Source organism: Anoplopoma fimbria, chromosome 22 (genome assembly GCF_027596085.1).
Source record: "Anoplopoma fimbria isolate UVic2021 breed Golden Eagle Sablefish chromosome 22, Afim_UVic_2022, whole genome shotgun sequence".
Lineage (NCBI taxonomy): Eukaryota > Metazoa > Chordata > Actinopteri > Perciformes > Anoplopomatidae > Anoplopoma > Anoplopoma fimbria.
Window position 1 is genome coordinate 1,065,307 of NC_072470.1, and position 19,456 is coordinate 1,084,762.

Here is a 19,456-nt window from a genome sequence, read left to right on the forward strand (position 1 = left end):
CATCTCACAGTTCTCCTCTTTCCTTTTATGCCACTGTAAACTCAATGTGTCTCTGACCTTAAACTGGACCAGTGCTCCCAGTAACATCTGATCTGAAACCAGAGTGGGACCTCATGTTGGATGCAAAGTGTTTGTATTTACAGAGTCTACAAAGAGACCCTAAACACAACACACATGTGGACTGTTTACTGGACAGAAAGACACTTTCATCATGGAGGGACACCGACCTGTCTGTCTGTCTTTATTCATGTCTGTCTGTCTCTATTCATGTCTGTCTGTCTCTATTCATGTCTGTCTGTCTCTATTCATGTCCGTCTCTCTGTCTTCTGTCTCTATTCATGTCCGTCTCTCTGTCTTCTGTCTTTATTCATGTCTGTCTGTCTCTATTCATGTCTGTCTGTCTCTATTCATGTCTGTCTGTCTTTATTCATGTCTGTCTGTCTCTATTCCTGTCTGTCTGTCTGTCTCTCTGTCTGTCTTTCTCTATTCATGTCTGTCTGTCTGTCTGTCTGTCTCTATTCATGTCTGTCTGTCTCTATTCATGTCTGTCTGTCTGTCTCTATTCATGTCTGTCTGTCTTTATTCATGTCTGTCTGTCTCTATTCCTGTCTGTCTCTCTGTCTGTCTTTCTCTATTCATGTCTGTCTCTCTGTCTGTCTCTATTCATGTCTGTCTGTCTGTCTCTATTCATGTCTGTCTGTCTTTATTCATGTCTGTCTGTCTGTCTTTATTCATGTCTGTCTGTCTCTATTCATGTCTGTCTGTCTCTATTCATGTCCGTCTCTCTGTCTTCTGTCTTTATTCATGTCTGTCTGTCTCTATTCATGTCTGTCTGTCTTTATTCATGTCTGTCTGTCTCTATTCATGTCTGTCTGTCTCTATTCATGTCTGTCTGTCTCTATTCATGTCTGTCTGTCTCTATTCATGTCTGTCTGTCTCTATTCATGTCTGTCTGTCTCTATTCATGTCTGTCTGTCTCTATTCATGTCCGTCTCTCTGTCTTCTGTCTCTATTCATGTCCGTCTCTCTGTCTTCTGTCTTTATTCATGTCTGTCTGTCTCTCTGTCTCTTTCTGTCTTCTGTGTCTCTCTTTCTGTCTTTCTGTCTCTCTGTGTCTCTCTTTCCATCTGTGTCTCTCTCTTAAGGATCACCCCACACACAGACAGACAGACACTCAGATCAGAGAGCTTAATGGTACTATTGTCTTTATGTTGAGGGTGGAGTGTGTTCCCTCAGGGCAGGGTGTATAGTGTGTGTGTGTGTGTGTGTGTGTGTGTGTGTGTGTGTGTGTGTGTGTGTGTGTGTGTGTGTGTGTGTGTGTTGGGGGTTAACCCTTCGTCTGACTGTGACGAATCGTAGCAGCGTCTCCTCATCAGTCACATGTGACGTCATATGATCTCTTCTTCCTCACACAACATCTAAACTGTGTTTTTATGGTTTTTTAAAGCCAGTTTTAAAGATTTAAATCAAAATCTATAAGTCATGAGTTCAGAACCTGTAATCAAACTTGTTTTATGTGTTGTTTCTGTGAGATCTGAACTGTTATATTTACTCACTTCCTGTTTTCTTCATTTACATCTTTAATCATTTTAAGAATTATAAGTCATTTTAACTGTATTTCAGCTGACGTTGAATACAGATTAAAGATGAAGAGGCTTTTGTTTCAATAAAGCTTTGTTTGAATTCAAACCGTCCATCTGACAGCTGATGACAGCTCTGTGTGTGTGTGTGTGTGTGTGTGTGTGTGTTCATTAAACCTGTCAGACAGGTAACACACCTGCTCTATGTTTAACACACACACACACACACACACACACACACACACACACACACACACACACACACACACACACACACACACACACACACACACACACACACACACACACACACACACACCTGGTTACTGTTTGATACCAACAACATGTCATTTATTAAAGGTCATTATTTTAATAAAACTATGAATATAGGAATATTAATATGTTTGAGTAGAAACTAAATACTGGAAGAAATTATTAATTTATCCTTACTTATTTGTTTTAATTCTTAAATAAATCATCAACTTTAACGTTTTGAAAAATGTCTTTGAAAGTTAAAGTATTCGTTAAGTTATTGTCAATAAATAACTGAATATTTTATAGTTTCTACAATAAACACAAGGAGTTTAAAATTATTTTAACTATTTTATTTAAATATTTTTAGATGTATATGTGTGTATTTATTTATTAACTTTATTTGTATTGATGTATCTAATATTTTCTTTTATTATAGGTTTGGTTTATTATTAGTTATATATTTTATTAGTTATTATCACTATGTGTGTTGACCTGGATATATTTGATCTGTTATTCCTTTTTAATATCTTTTAAATCTTTTTTTTCCTTATCTTATATTTTGTTATTGCACTTTAATAACATAAATCTGAGAACAATGAAAAATAAAAACCTCCATTCTTCTTGTTTGGACGGAAAATTTGACATTTTCATAAGAAACGATGCACGAGATCCATCTTTCATTCTGTCTGTCTGTGTGTGTGTTTGACACACACACATATATATATATATATATATATATATTTATATTGTGTACTGTAGTCTGAATACAATAGACTGTGTAGGATAAATTAAGCACTAAAAGTAAAAATGAGTAGTATGTGATTTGCATATATTACTCTTCAGCCAATCAGAACAGGTCTTCTTCAGGAGGATGTTCTTAAAGAGACAGGCACTAAAAAAGTGATTTCTCTGATTGATGGTTTTTATTAAAAAAACAACTCTCCTGGTATTGGGAGTATTTCCTCCAGGCGTGTGTGTGTGTGTGTGTTGATGTTGACACACACACACACACACACACACACATAAACACACACACACACACACATAAACACACACACACACACACACACACACACACATAAACACACACAGTGATTAAAGCAGCCCGAGGCAGCAGGAAGAGGACAGCTCAGACAAAGACGCTGCGTTGTGATTGGCTGGTCTTTTTTTGTATCTCTGTTTACTTCCTGTCTCATCTTCACCTCTTTGACTCTTTTGCTACTAAACTATCAGGTTTCAGCTGGAGTTGACCTTTGACCTCAGGGTGTCTGCTGTTAGGAGCTAATTAGTATTCATGTCGAACACACACACGCGTGACCTCCAGCGACCCCCGGCACAAAGCATTCTGGGACGTTTGAATGGAGGAACAACTCTGACGTTGTTTCTGAATGCTGCAGAAAAAGAATGATAATCAAACTGAATTAAAATAAGCAGACTTTAACATATATTAATCTACATTTCACCAAATAAAATTACTTTCACTCTGTTTTTCAGCTCATGAATCAGTGAAAGATTTATACTAATTTTATTTAAAAAAAATGGACGAATTAAATTAAATATAGACTTTTTAATTTTAAATATAAAATAATAGTGATTTTTTGTACCATATTTGTATTTAAACACAGCATTAGATGGAATATATTTTATTTACTGTTAAACATCTTTTGTTTTAGATGGTGGACTTTAAACTCCACTAAACTCACAGGAGGAATCTTCAGCTCCAGTTAAAGCAGCGTGGGAAACATCGTCTCTACAACGTGAGCTTTATGTACGTGATTCAGCTTCCTGTTTCTCAGACAACGGCGTCCTTGTGAGAAACCGTCAGCTGTTGAGGCGAAGAAACGGCGAGGAGACGACGGCAGCAGGTGTGAGAGGAAGAGAGAGAGTGTGTGAAATATAAAGAGGATGAAGAGGAGGAGGAGGAAGAGAGGAAGAGGTTCTGGACTAAACTAAACCATCAGAACAAAACTGAGTCCTAAAACATCTTGGATATAACAGCCAAAGCTGCAAAAAGCCTGTGGACATAAAAAACTACACCTCCCACGATGCATTTCAGCAACAAACAGCCAATCACAGAGCTTCGTTTAGCAGCGTCTTACAACCCGCAGCTTAAATCAGTTTTCAGAATATTCTGGATGAACTCAGTAACTTTGGCACTGCTGCTCTGATGTCACCATGGCAACGGAGGCCAGAGGCTCATGGGTATTGTAGTTTTCAGAGCCGTCTGTTAAAGGTGAACAGGATTTCTTTGAAACAGAGTCCTTTTACTGCGTTTTAGGAGCTAAAAAAGCAGCAAAACAAAGATTTAGTTTGAGCTTTAACGTGATAAATACTTCTCCATTAAAACCAACGTCAAAAGACCAGTTCATCTGGAGGAAGTTCAGGCTCTGGTTTCCACAAAAGAAGTCAGTTATTATGCAAAACAGAACTCTTTTTAACTGACGTTCATGAACTAAACAAACGACTTCACCTTAAACAAAAAAAGACAGAAGACCTGAAGTCTCAGCTGTCAAAGTTAAATTAAATCATTTGTCATGTTGCTGCTTTATAAAAACACGTTAGATTCAAACACAACATGTGAGGAGATGTTGCCTTCAGGAACCAATCAGAGACGACGTAGAGCAAAGCTTTGTTTCCTGGATTATGTGTGAATAATGAGATAACGTAGCATGAAATGTATGCAGATCTGACTGCTGTCAGCTGTCACACACTCAGTGTTCTACTCCATAATTATGTTCTTTAAGAAGTTTAGTTTAAAATGTAGATATTAAAGAGTAAACGTTACATCACATGACACCAAACTCTTTCTATGTTTCAAACTAAAGGGAACTACGAAATTAATTTTTAAAGTATTTTAAAAAACTAAATAAATAAATAGTAAACCTAATAAATAAAATAAAAAATAAATAAATACATAAAAAAAATACTGTTATTAAAAGATATCACACACACACACATTCAGGTACAGAAAACACACATATTCCTGCAGATAAAAACTCAAACTATCGGAAGCTTAAATCGTACACACACACACATTATGACTGACCTAAATATCAACCCTTTAAATCAGTCAGGGTGAACCATCCCCCACACACACACACACACACACACACACACACACACACACACACACACACACACACACACACACACACACACACACACACACACACACACACACACACACACACACACACACACACGGTCGGTTGGCAGAACGCCAGTTTCTTTCATCCCAAATCAAATAAAACCTCCACCATCTACTAACTGGTTCATCACTTACACACACACACACACACACACACACTCATCCTCACACACACACAGACACACACTCATCCTCACACACACACACACACACACACACACACTGCAGAGCCACTAGGTGTGGGTTTAATCAGAGAGCTTATCATGTCGAGCAGAATTAGACAGAGTTTGTAACAGAGATGAGTAAGTGTGTGTGTGTGTGTGTGTGTGTGTGTGTGTGTGTGTGTGTTATCTTGACAAGCCAACACTTGCTCCACAATGTACACAACACGTCTGCCTTCAGACGGACTCATCTTCATGCTTCTTGTATTTGTAGCCACTCAGAGTTGATCTGAGAAACAGTGAAACACCGACGTGGGTCCAGAACCTGCCTGAGAGAGTTCAACATGTGACGTTCTCCTCAGCGTCACGTTGATCCAGTGATGGTTCTCTTTACATCCATTCGTTCACTAGAGACGGGAGCTGATCACAGATCAATCGGCATGCTTCTTAAGTAAAATGTGCCGGAATTTAAGCTAGCAGTTAGCATTAAGCTAGTAGAGTGCATTTGTACGACCAAAATATGGTCTTTTTACAGCTCAGATGATCAGATTCAGCACTCTATCATCTGATATTGATCATTGATGTGTCCTCACTCATTAGTCTGTATCAGATATATATATTTATATCCAAAAATCAATATCAAACAGACATGTTTACCACGTTGGTGCCTCTTTAAATCTGACTTTTTGGGCTTTTTCTGCACAAAAATGAAGGAAACACCTTCTTTACATGAGAGTAAATACACAGATTTCCCCGCTGCGGGACTAATAAAGGATTATCTTATCTTATCTTAAACAGAGACAGTGTATTTAGTGAACAATCAAAACCAACGCTAGGCCGTGTGTCTGGTTGTAAACTGGTATATTTGGGGTGTGAACTGGTTGTACAAACATACCAGTGGTGTAAAGTTAATTTCAGGTTTATTAGCATCTTTACGCCCCGACTTCCTCTCTGATTACAGCTCCCTTTGTTCTTCTAACTACTGCTTCTGCATGGAGACTTGACTCACTGTGTGTGTGTGTGTGTGTGTGTGTGTGTGTGTGTGTGTGTGTGTGTGTGTGTGTGTGTGTGTGTGTTTCAGCCTACTTACATCATAACGCCGTCTTGCATGTGGAATTCATGTGTGCATTTTTTAAATGTAGTCTCCGCCGGGTATCAAAGGGTTCAGTGTGTTGCGTCAGTGAGCGTCCTTGTCATCTGGCCTCCGATGGATTTGAGCCTTATGTAAGAGCTTTAAAGGGGGGGGGGGGGGGGGGAGCTCCTCTAGCACGCCACCGTCCTCCAGGCCAGTGGTGGATTATGGGTTGTATATAAAAGTTATATATATATTTTAAGTCTGTCATATTAGTTTAATAAAGGCTCCAAGCTATTTCTATGTTTGGCTCTGGAGAGATTTATCTAAAGATTCTTTAACAGAAAGACTGTGTTAAAAACTACAAATATGGAGGTTGAAAGTTTGAGTTTAGTTCGGTATAAAAGCTCTGTAGACATGTTTGTTAATTTCGCCGTTTTCTGCAGAGAGTTTGGAGTAAAAGCTCACACACTTATTGGCTGCAGATTTCAGTTGTATTGTAAACAGAAGGATGGTGAAGAACTATCTTTATCTCACACACACACACACACACACACACACACACACACACACACACACACACACACACACACACACACACACACACACACACACAGTCACTCCTGCAGCAGTTAGGTGGAATGTGCTACTTCACTGCTTCCAACGGCTTGTTCAAATAAGGGAGCACATCCCTCTAAAAACACACACACACACACACACACACACACACCACAAGGTCCATTCTGGTCTGTAGAGGAAGTATGGAGGAGGAGGAGGAGGAGGAGGAGGAGGAGGAGGAGGAGGAGGGTGAAGGACACACATGCTCTCTGACCCCAGGACGACCTCCACCACTGGAGCGACTCGGCGGACGGCTAACGAGCTCAGAGAGAAGCTGATCCGGAGTCAGAGAGGACGGGTTTGTTAAAGTCACCGTTTGGTGTAAAAGAGGACAAACAGAATTCATTTAGTCCTCGGCCCAGTTCTGATGTCCCACAATCCTCGGTTCCTCACCTCTCTGACCCCCCCCCCCACCCTGTTAAATGACGAGTTCACTGGCTTCAACTTAAAAGTGGGAAAAATAAGAACTGATCATAAACTACCATAAATATGTAAACAGGAAGTACATTTATAAAAGTAATAATAAACAGACGACTCATGTTGAAAACAGCTGCTGAATAAACAAACAGGAAGTAAAGGATAAGGAGGGAGGAAAGGGAGAGGAGAGGAGGGAAGGAAGGGAGGAAGAGAAGGAGTGTAAGAAGGAAAGGAGGGATTAGAGAGGGGGAGTAAAGGGGATGCAAGGGAGAACAATATGAGAGAGGGAATGAGGAGAGGAGGGAAGGAAGGAATGAAGGAGAGATGGAGGGATTTGAGAGAAGGAATCAAAGAGGTAAACAAGGGGGAAGGAAGGAGGAGAGGAAGATATCAGAAGAAGAGATGGAAGGGAGAGGAAGGAAAGCAAGGGAGGAAAAGAAGGAGGGAAGGAGACAAGGGAAATAAATCAAGAAAGAGAGAAGGAGGGATGCAAGGGAGAAGAGGAGGGAGAAAAGGAGAGGAGAAAGGAGGGAGAAGAGAGAAGGAAGCAAACTAGGAGAGGATGGAAAGAAAAGTAACAGAAGGGGGAAGGAGGAAAGGATGGAGGGATGAGGGAGCAGGAAAGTAGTCAACAAGGAGGGATGAATGAAGGAGGAAGAGGAGGAGGAGACGGTCATCCCTCCTTTTCTGTGCTCCTGCAGCATTTTCTCTTAATAGGATTTTCTCCCCATTATACTCCATTGTAGAGACGTGACTGTGCATGTGAGTGTGCATGTGAGTGTGCATGTGAGTGTGCATGTGAGTGTGCATGTGAGTGTGCATGAAGGACGAGTTATGTATGAGGAGAAGCAGAGAGGAGGATCAAAGCTTTAACTAAGAAACAGCTCGCTTCATCTGAGGAGTGTGTGAGTGTGTGTGTGTGTGTGTGTGTGTGTGTGTGTGTGTGTGTTAGTATGTGTGAGTGTGTGTTTGTGTGTGTGTGTGTGTTAGTATGTGTGTGTGTGTTAGTATGTGTGTGTGTGTGTGAGAGGGATATCAAGACTTTTTTCTCAGAGAGAGATAACTGGATGCAAAAGTAGACGCAGTAATTGGCAGCCGAGTGTGTGTGTCAGTGTGTGTGTGTGTGTGTGTGTGTGTGTCAGTCAGTGTGTGTGTGTGTCAGTGTGTGTGTGTGTGTGTCAGTCAGTGTGTGTGTGTGTCAGTGTGTGTGTGTGTGTGTGTCAGTGTGTGTGTCAGTGTGTTTTGACACACATGCATTACTTCTGCATGGCTGAGGATATAGGTCACATGAACACACACTCACTCTCCGCCCTGAATACACACCCACATCCACACCCTTTTACACACAACACACACACACACACACACACACACACACACACTAGAAATGTAAAGGCTTCTACCTGAGTACTACTAGAAATGTAGTTTTACTGGAAATACTCCAAAGTTTACTTCTAAGAACTCGTCCACCTGTGACGTCAAAGTATTTAAGATTCTACGTCAGTTTATTACAGAAAGAGAAAAGTAAACGCAGTACTTATACATTAGTACTGGACCATTATGAAGTACATTACTCTCATGTTATACTACACTTTATACCTCTACTCCAGAACGTCTCAGAGGTACATGTTGTACTTTATTTTGTACTACATCTCAGAGGTACATGTTGTACTTTTTACTGTACTACATCAGATCATTGATCAACTTGTTGAAGTATCATTATGAAGTAATTTAAATCAGCTCCACCTTTAAAGTGACAAACACATTAATGACAAATACTTTGGGGTTTTGAGTACTTCTAGTTGTACTTTATAAGTACTCAGTACTTTGAATGTATAGTCGATCACATGGAGGAGCGGAGCGGCTCCACTTCCTGTCTCTCCGTCATGTTTTCCACTCGTCTCGATGGAAAGAGGATGCTGACGGAGACGGACGGAGATAAAGAGCTCCTATTTTAAAACCGGCTGGAAAATATATTTGTTTTTATATATTTGTGTTTTTGTATTTTTGTATATTTGTGTTTTTATATATTTGTGTTTTTGTATTTGTGTTTTTGTATATTTGTGTTTTTGTATATTTGTGTTTTTGTATTTGTGTTTTTATATATTTGTGTTTTTGTGTTTTTGTGTTTTTGTATTTTTATATATTTGTGTTTTTGTATATTTGTGTATTTGTGTTTTTGTATATTTGTGTTTTTGTATATTTGTGTATTTGTGTTTTTGTATATTTGTGTTTTTGTATATTTGTGTTTTTGTGTTTTTGTGTTTTTGTATATTTGTGTTTTTGTATATTTGTGTTTTTGTATTTGTGTGGAGGTGAAATCTGATTTGTTTACATTTTAAACTAATGAAAGACAAACAGACCAATCATCACCCTGCTGTCCAGAACAAACACTGAGGCTCCGCCCCCTCTTTAAGATCACAGTTTACTCTCTTAAGAGGCGGAGCTAAACCTGAGGTTGGGGGCCCCAAAAGAGGCCGCCAGATCAACATGAGGGGGTCGAAGTGGGAGGCATGAAAGCGACCTCTGCAGGTCACATGACAGCAGTGTGATGTCATTACCTTCAGCGCTGCCTCCGTTCATGCTCTCTGTGCTGGACGCCGCCGCCGCCGCCGCCCTCCTATGTGAGCGGTCGGAGGCGGGGCTTCCCGACGGCGTGGAGGTGGTCGCTCCATCCCTACGGGAGAAGATCCCGCTGAAGAAGCGAACGAGCCTCCTCTCACTGGAGCGTCCGCCGCCGCCCCTCAACAGGAAGCCGCCACCGCCGCCGCCACCGCTCTCCGGTTCGTCCTTCTCCGCCGCCAGCCGCTGGAGGTCGCTGTTGTCCAGCGTGCGGTTCTTGTTTCCTCGCGCTCTCTCGTGGCGGCTCAGCTCCGTCATGGAGTCCGTCTTGTTCAGGATGGCGCCGACTTCCAGAGTCCTGCTCTTCTGTCGGGTGGGGTCGAGAGGTGGAGCCGGCGGGACCACGGTTGGCTCGGCCTCCGTCACAATGGCGTCCTTCTCGGCGGCGTCCTTGTCGTCGTGGGCGGTGGCGTCGTGGCCGATGCATCCGGAGCTGCTGTGGTGTCTGTCTTTGGACAGCGCCCGCAGACGCAGCAGCTCGCCGCCGGGCCAGTGCCTGAAGCTGAAGCTCCGGCGCAGCAGGCCGGGCGCACGCTTTGGAGGCAGAGTCTCCGGGGAGGACGCCTTCCCGTTGGTTTTGGCGTCGGGAGGAGGATCGTAGCTGCTCTCCTCCACGCTCCGAGCCTTCAGGAGCCTCCTCTTCTGCTCCACTGGTTCCTCCGGCGGCGCTGTGGCGTGCTCTGCTCCCGGGCCGCCGGCGTTCTCCTTCACCTCCTTCTGGAGGAACATCTTCCTGCTCAGCTTCAGCCTCCCCAGCTCCAGCTGCCCCGTGCTGAACGTCCTGAAGTTCCTCATGTAGCCCCGAGACGAGGACAGCTCGTCCGACTCGTCCTCCACCTCCTGCAGCTGCTCCAGCAGGGCGCCGCGCTGCACCTCCACCGAGCTCTCCCTCCTGAAGGAGCCCAGCTTCTGGTTCTCCCCGTCCTCGCCGTCCAAGCTCTCCCTCTTCACCAGGGTGAGGGAGATCCGGTACACCGTCTTCCTCTGAGGCGTCCCCCTGTCCATCCTGTCCGAGCAGCTGTTCTCCAGCAGGAACATCCCCCGTCCTCCTTTAAACTTTTTGTAGTTCTTTGTTTTTGTAGTTCCCTGCTCTGGTTCAACCTGTTCAGCAGCACCACAGAAGAAGAAGGCTGCTGCAGGAACCCCCTCCTCCTCCTCTATCTACCCGTGCAGAGTGCGTGCTCTGCGGACTGCTCCGGATCCCGCTCCGGTGTCCTGGTCCCCGCATGGCCCCGCATTGTGTGCGCACATCCCCCTCCTCTCACCTCAAACCCGGCTCAGAGTGACTCACCCCCCCTCAGACCCGGACCTGGTGCTCCGGCTCTGACCTCCCTGACAGCGGCTCTAACACGGAGTCCTGGTCCCGGGATCCTGCTCCTCCTCCTCCTCCTGCTCCTCCTCCTCCTCCCGCACAGCCCGCAGCAGCCAGGAGGGAAAACACGGAGCGGAGCGGAGAGCACGCTGGACCGGATCCGAGTTTACCACCACCAACACTGGAGTAATAATTAATAATAATTAAGCCTTTATTAGTCCCACAATGGGGAAATTATTCTTATTATATCATTTCATATTACATATAATAATATTATTATTATATATTATAATATCTCAGAGGGACATATTGTACTTTCACTGATTATAACAGCTGAAGCTCCTCCACAAAAATATATTTTCACATTTTATAAAATATGCCGGATTAATGTTGTTTGTTTTATTTATTTTTTAAAGTTTTTTATGGTTTGTATTTTTTTATAATCATGATTATTATTATTTTTCTCATAATTTTATTATGTATATAAATGTCTTTGAGTTCCCTAAATAGAGCTATATAACTGTAAGATAATTAGTTTCATTTTTCTGTATTATTATTATTATTATTATTATCATGTGTATAAGTGTCTTTGATTTCCTTAAATGGTGCTTTTATTAGTTTTATTTAGGACAGTAGAAGAAGAACTCCAGCTCTTGTTTATATTTAAGACAGTAGAAGAAGAACTCCAGCTTGTATTTAGGACAGTAGAAGAACATAAGACAGTAGAAGAAGAACTCCAGCTTGTATTTAGGACAGTAGAAGAAGAACTCCAGCTTGTATTTAGGACAGTAGAAGAAGAACTCCAGCTTGTATTTAGGACAGTAGAGCTTGTATTTAGAAGAAGAACTCCAGCTTGTATTTAGGACAGTAGAAGAAGAACTCCAGCTCTTGTTTGTATTTAAGACAGTAGAAGAAGAACTCCAGCTCTTGTTTGTATTCAGGACAGTAGAAGAAGAACTCCAGCTCTTGTTTGTATTCAGGACAGCAGAAGAAGAACTCCAGCTTGTATTTAGGACAGTAGAAGAAGAACTCCAGCTCTTGTTTGTATTCAGGACAGTAGAAGAAGAACTCCAGCTCATGTTTTCCAGACTACACTGGTTTCCATTAACAGGGTGGAGCCTCCTCCTCCTCCTCTTCCTCCTCAGTGTGTCTTCAGAGGACAGATCTTCATCACATCTTTTTGAAACAGCAGCAGATGATGCTGTGTCTGAAGCTCACCTTTACTTTGAAAAACCTCACATGTGATCACTACTTTCTATTTTATTTTGACGACGCTTCGTTTAAATATATTTTACATTTTTTGGTTCTGTCTTTGTGAGAAAAACAACATTTATTTAAAGACCATAACTAAAAAATCATGTTTTGAGTCTCTTCATGTCACATTTAATACAAAGGTAATAACACTCTGATTTACTACAACTTGTCTGACACCTAAATGTCTCATTCTAACCCAGAGGAAACTCAGCCTTTTCTCTCTTTCATCCTCCATCTCTCTCATGAGGAGGAAGAGGAGGAGGAGGAAGACTAACTCCTGCTCTCCCAGACCTCCACCTCCACCTCCACTTAAAAACACCGGGGCCTCTGACGCCTTCTGGATTATTACTGGATTAATCAGGATTAGAGCAACTTTCACCTTTCACTATAACACACACACACACACACACACACACACACACACACACACACACACACACACACACACACACACACACACACACACACACACACACACACACACACACACACACACACACACACACACACCTCCTCCTCCTCCTCCCCCCGTCTTCATGCTCGCGACCACGTTTCTGACGCCGAACATGAAGAAGAAAACCCTCCTGTCACATGAAAGCAGTGGAAGTGTTTGACAGATCTTAAGATCTTCTACCTTCTAGTTGTTAGAGAGACATTGAAACCTTCTTTTGATGAATAAACCCATAAAAAATGTACATTTAATCACCTTTATTTCATTGTGAAAGTTCTAGAGTGACTAAAAACAAACAGCAGCAACAGGAAAAAGAAGAGGATGGATTTAGTCTATTTTTCTCCCTTTAAAAGGTTGCAAAACATCAATCATTCTCTCGTTATTTAGTGAAATTCTTGCAGCAAAAAGTATGAAAGAGTGTAAACATAAAATATCAATAAAAGGTGGACAGCTGATCTATAATCTCAGGTGTCTTAATAAAGATGGATGCTTTTACTGTTCGGGTTAAACTATACTGTATCTGTCATTGAGGACGCAGCAGTTAAATAAAATAAAAACAGAACGTCCAGGATGTGAAAAGACGTTTAAATAATGTTAAAACTTCTCCTAAATTATTTCTTTGGTGCCACAATCTGAATTTAAGAGTATTAAAGACGCTTAACGCTTTTAGAAACACTGTTTTCATATCAATGGAGTCAAAGTGAAGCGGACTGAAGGTCTGCAGGGTTCAATCTGGTCTCTGGAGACACTGAGGGTCTTATCAGGACCTGCAGCCTCCTCTTTAGTGCTGCAGCTTACATATAAATATATATATATATATTAAAGAAGAATATATAGATATATATATTTATATATATATCAATTTATTAAAACCAACAGTCAGAAATGTAAAAATATGGAAGATGAGTGTCATAAATACACACACACACACACACACACAGAAACAAGGTGACAGTTGTGTTTAACAAACAGTCAGCGGGGAGCGCTATAATCACACACACACACACACACACACACACACACACACACACACACACACACACACACACACACACACACCTCATCTTTCTCCTCCTGCAGGAGTATTTTTCTTCTTCTGCATCAAAGAGCGACGGAGCGGCAGGAGACCCCCCCTCCCCTCACCCTCCTCCCCTCCCCTCCCCCCACACACACTGCCTCCCTCACCCCCCTGGAGACGGGGAAAATGGGTCAGTTAGCAGGGGGAGGAGGGGGAGCAGAGGGAGGACCCCCTGCTGGGAGGAGGAGGAGGAGGGGGACACACACACACACACACACACACACACACACACACACACACACACACACACACAGTAGAGATGCAGAGCTCATACAAATGTAGTCGGAGCAAAGGATTCTGGGTATGTATTCAGTTCAGGTTCTGAACCAGACTCCTGTTATTTTTTCCCACGTTTAAGAGAAAGATCATCAACACTGTGACCTTAAGAGAGGAGAGAGGAGAGAGAGAGAGAGAGAGAGGAGAGAGAGGGAGAGGAGGAGAGAGGAGGAGAGAGAGAGAGAGGAGAGAGGAGGAGAGGGAGAGGAGAGAGAGAGAGAGGAGGAGAGGTCTTACCTGTGAAGGATGTGAAGGAGGAGGACAGGTGAGCAGCAGGAGGACATGAGGAGAGAAGGAGAGACAGAACCAATCAGAACAGGTTTCATCTAGACGTATTGATTAGATTAAAGACAATCATCTTCATCATCATCGTCATCTTCATCGGACTGAATAAACACTGGTCAGACTCACAGGTGACCTTCAAGGTTAAATGTTAATGAGGAGCTAAAGGTGAGACACAAGCATCTGACTGAAGGAGACGAGGAGGTGAAACTATGGAGGAGGAAGGAGGAGAGAAGGAAGGAGAGGAGAGGAAGAAAGGGAAGGAGAAAGGAGAGGAAATGAAAGTGTAAAAGAGAAAGGAGAGGAAGGGAGAAGGGAACAAGGGAACAAGGAAAGGTAAAGAGCAGAAGCTGGTGCCCTGCCCCACCCCGTGGTCTCGATGCCAGCCTGTTGCCATGGTGACGGTTTGCACGGCTGACTTGGCGCCTGATGGATCAGAGCTACTGAGCTACTGAGCATGTGCAGAAGATTCATTCATTTATTAATGAGGGAAAGGAAACACGGTGGTCTGCTGAGCAACTTTAAGGGCAACGCTGCAACCTCATTTTATTTATGATATGAAGTAAATTAAGACAAAATAAAATGAACAATACAGTAAAATAAACCTAAATAAAAATACATTTAAAATTAAAATAGTCGAAAAAGTAGAATTTAATAAAATAAAAAGTTGAAAGTTTTAAAATAAAAATAAATTAATAGTAAATTAAAAAAAGAAAAATATGTATAAATAAAATAAAATATAGATAAAGTAAAAATAAAATGAAATAAACTTTAAAGAGAGAATTTCTGTTCATGATTTTTCTTCTTCTATTGTTTTTCTGGCACTAGAACCCGTCTCTACTGCAGCACAGATGGAGGCCGGTTCATTATGAATTCATGAATTTATAAAACAAGTAAACATAAACATCACACACACACACACACACACACACACACACACACACCTTTAAGTCGTAGAGAAGAAAGAAGACAGCTGATGTCCAAAACCCCAAGAGAGGCTATGATATGCAAAAACTAGGAACCCCCCCCACACACACACACACACACACACACACACACACACACACACACACACACACACACACACACACACACACACACACACACACACACACACACACACACACACACACACACACACACACTCTCCTGGCTACAATAGGAACCAGATGCTCGTCTGCAGGAGCTGCATTTAAATAAAAGAAACAGTTGGTGAATAATATAGATGTTTTAAATCTCTGTTATTATCAAAGGAAAGAAGAAGATCTATTAAAAAATATTTTCTTTGTGGTTATAAACTAACCAATTAATGAATAATGAACATAAATGCCTGCTTGTGTTCACTGATCAATAAATAACGAGTAAAAGTGATTTTGTGGTTTAAAATGTAAACATTCTGTTAAAAAAGCAAAGTTATTCTATGATACTCAGCTTGTTCTCTTATTTTGAAAATCTTATTGAAACTCTGTGTGTGTGTGTGTGTGTGTGTGTGTGTGTGTGTGTGTGTGTGTGTGTGTGTGTGTGTGTGTGTGAACACACACACACACACACACACACACATTAATATTTGATCATCACACGGTGACTGTTTGCTGTCAAACCTCAACAGAGATGTTTGAGATTAAAGGATCAATAGAAATGTCTCACAGGAAGTGTGTGTGTGTGTGTGTGTGTGTGTGTGTGTGTGTGTGTGTGTGTGTGTGTGTGTGGGCATGAGGACAACACATGTACGCACATACGGAACACATACATGTATATAAACACACGAGTACATAAAAAGTACACACGTCCTGGAGACATTAATTATTCAGAGCCTAATTGAAGAGCCTCTGAAGAGTGTGTGTGTGTGTGTGTGTGTGTGTGTGTGTGTGTGTGTAACAGTTTAATAAAGGGGATTTACCTGCAGGCGGGTTGATCAACTGAGCAACTTTCAGGGCAATGTTGCCACAACAGTGATACAACTGACATTATTAGATTTGTTTTTAAATATTATTATTTATTTTAAATTATTTTTATTATTGTTGTTTCCTGCCATCATATTTCTACAAACACTGAATATTTTTGTGAAGTAAAAACAAGTGAATTAAAAGACAAAATAAAATAAATAAGAATACACTTAAAAATATTTAAAAAATAAATTAAATTAATAAAAAAAGTAAGTAAACATTGGTTTATCAAATAAATAAAAAATGTAAATTAAAAATGTAATAAAATTCAAAATAAATTAAGACAATGAAAGCTAAAATAAAAAAATATGAAAGTAATCTTAAATTATTTAAGTAAATTTATGTTTTAAAATCTAATACTATCTATTAAAATAGTAGAGAAAGCAATCTTTAAAAAAAATATATATATATACATAAAATAATTAAATACATTTAAATAATGGAAAAAATATTATATAAATAAGTAAAATGAGATTAAATTAAATAAATAAAGCCAAATTCCTATAAACTCAATAAAGACATAATATATATACACATGTATTATAGAATACAGACGAGGATGCTGTGAACATCTGGATGTAGAGACTCAGCAGCTGGATCTTAACCTGCTGAGCGTCTCCATTAGTGATGAGACTCTGAGAGGTGACTGACCTACTTCTGCTGAACATCACCATTCACCCAGAGGAGCCCGATGAAGCACCCAACCTCATCATCATCTTCACAGTAGGGGCTCAAAGGCACATCAGCAGATAGTTTGTTCTATTTAAACAGCTGCAGGACGTCTCCAAGACTTTCTGAAAACTACTGAAGTACTTTGTTAGTACTATTGTCTGTCTGTGGGTCACACACAACCTCCCACACATATACACAAAGTAAATTCCCAGCATTCCTCTAATACCAAACACCCACCACAGCTCACTGCTGCCACCTGCTGGTGGAATGAACAGTAACAAGAGGCCTTCAGGGTCCAACTTATAACTCCTCTATTTGGACTGTAGTATAGATTTAAAAAAGGAAAAAACAGTAACTTATAACTGTAATCAATAATATATGTGAAAAGGATGATTATGAGATAAAGAAATAAAAAAACGGAGAAGAAAAACTTGTAAAAACAAGATGAAAGATCTCAATAATATACATTTATTCAAAATGTATGTATTATAGATCTATATTTCTGGATAAATATCAGATAAAGAGGAGCTGTCTTTATCGTAAAGAATCCAAAGTGTGAATCTGAATGAACCACAGAGTCTCTGAATCTGAAGGAGAACATCAGAGTAAAGAACAATAGAACCCAGACTCTGGTAGAAAACAAGAAGTTGAGGACGATGACGGTCGACAGCCGTGACCTGAAAACATTCAGTGAGGAGGACGGAGCATGAAATCTGCTGTGACACATCATGGGTTTGTTCTGCCTGCAGGGGGCGCTGCTGCTGATGAGAGGGATTAACATAGAGGAATAATATTTAAATAAATATAGAGACAAATAACTAAATATAATACAACTTTTTTCACATTTATTTAATTATTTATATATGTAAATATTTTTTTACATTTTAAAAAATATTTATTTATATTTTAGCATACAATGTTATTTTTATTACTATATATATATATATTTATTAATTGTTATATAAAGTAATACATTACTTTTGAAATATTTTTTTATTTGTTAATTTGTTTTCCTGATTATTATTTCCCCTTTTGCTTTTTTTAAAAAACATATTTATTCTTTATATATTTGCAGATTTTTATTTATTTATACACATGTATTCTCTTATTCCTTTACAGATTTATTGTTGTATTTTATTGCACTCCTATGTTATCTTGAATTTTGGTTTCAGACTGTTTCTTTACCTTTTTCTAATTTAGTCATGAATGTTTTTCTGTGTTTCCAGGCTGCAAAATGTGAATCAAAGAGCAGAAAAGTGTAAATAAATGTAAATAAATACCATCTACACTGTCCAGTTGTAGTTCAGTGATCCGGCCAGCAGGGGGCGCCGGTGCTCAAACAATAACTGGGTCGGGGTCCGCTGAGCTGGTTCATTTCTAAAAACCTCTCTGAGCTCAATGTGTCATGAAACAAGAAACATAAGCTCACAGGTTCAAGAGCAGGACACTCGCCACCTCCTACATCTCCCAGAATGCCTTAGTGATGACGTCATGCTATGCAGATACAAAATGTTCAGTGAACATTTCCTGTGATCAATAATTCAGAGTTTAAACGGATCTGATGTTGTTGATCCTTCAGGGTAATCAGAGAGGGGAGTATTCTCCACCAGGATGCTTTGTCTCCTCTCCTCTCCTCCTTCTCTGCCTCACCTCACCTCCTCCTTCTCCTCGTCTCCGGTTAGTTTCCTCTCTCCTCTCTTTCCTCTGCTCGTCTCCTCTCCTTCTCTCCTCTTCTTTCCTCTGCTTACCACTGCTCACTGGTTCCCTCTCTTCTCTACTGGTTCCCTCTCTTCTCTACTGGTTCCCTCTCTTCTCTACTGGTTCCCTCTCTTCTCTACTGGTTCCCTCTCTCCTCTACTGGTCCCCTCTCTTCTCTACTGGTCCCCTCTCTCCTCTACTGGTTTCCTCTCTTCTCGACTGGTTTCCTCTCTTCTCTACTGGTTCCCTCTCTTCTCTACTGGTTCCCTCTCTTCTCTACTGGTTCCCTCTCTTCTCTACTGGTTTCCTCTCTTCTCTACTGGTTCCCTCTCTCTCTTCTCTACTGGTTCCCTCTCTTCTCTACTGGTTCCCTCCCTCTCTCTCTCTACTGGTTTCCCTCTCTTCTCTACTGGTCCCTCTCTCCTCTACTTCTCTACTGGTTCCCTCTCTTCTCTACTGGTTCCCTCTCTTCTCTACTGGTTCCCTCTCTTCTCTACTGGTTCTTCTCTACTGGTTTCCTCTCTTCTCTACTGGTTCCCTCTCTCCTCTACTGGTTCCTCTCTTCTCTACTGGTTTCCTCTCTTCTCTACTGGTCCCTCTCTTCTCGACTGGTT

General features: G+C 40.9%; 1 protein-coding gene across 2 annotated transcripts in view; it reads right to left on the minus strand.

Moving 5' to 3' along the window:
* The window catches only part of agap1 (ArfGAP with GTPase domain, ankyrin repeat and PH domain 1), a 101,005-nt gene that overhangs the window by 66,566 nt on the left and 14,983 nt on the right, over positions 1-19,456 (minus strand). Inside the window, exon 1 of one of the 2 annotated variants that reach the window (XM_054623634.1) lies at positions 9,813-11,096. The exons of the other annotated variant lie outside the window; for it this stretch is intronic. Within the exon in view, the coding sequence (XP_054479609.1) occupies positions 9,813-10,911 (1,099 nt within the window). The 5' untranslated portion in view covers positions 10,912-11,096. Of the gene's footprint in view, positions 1-9,812; positions 11,097-19,456 lie in introns of those variants that run through there. 2 annotated transcript variants of the gene reach the window in all.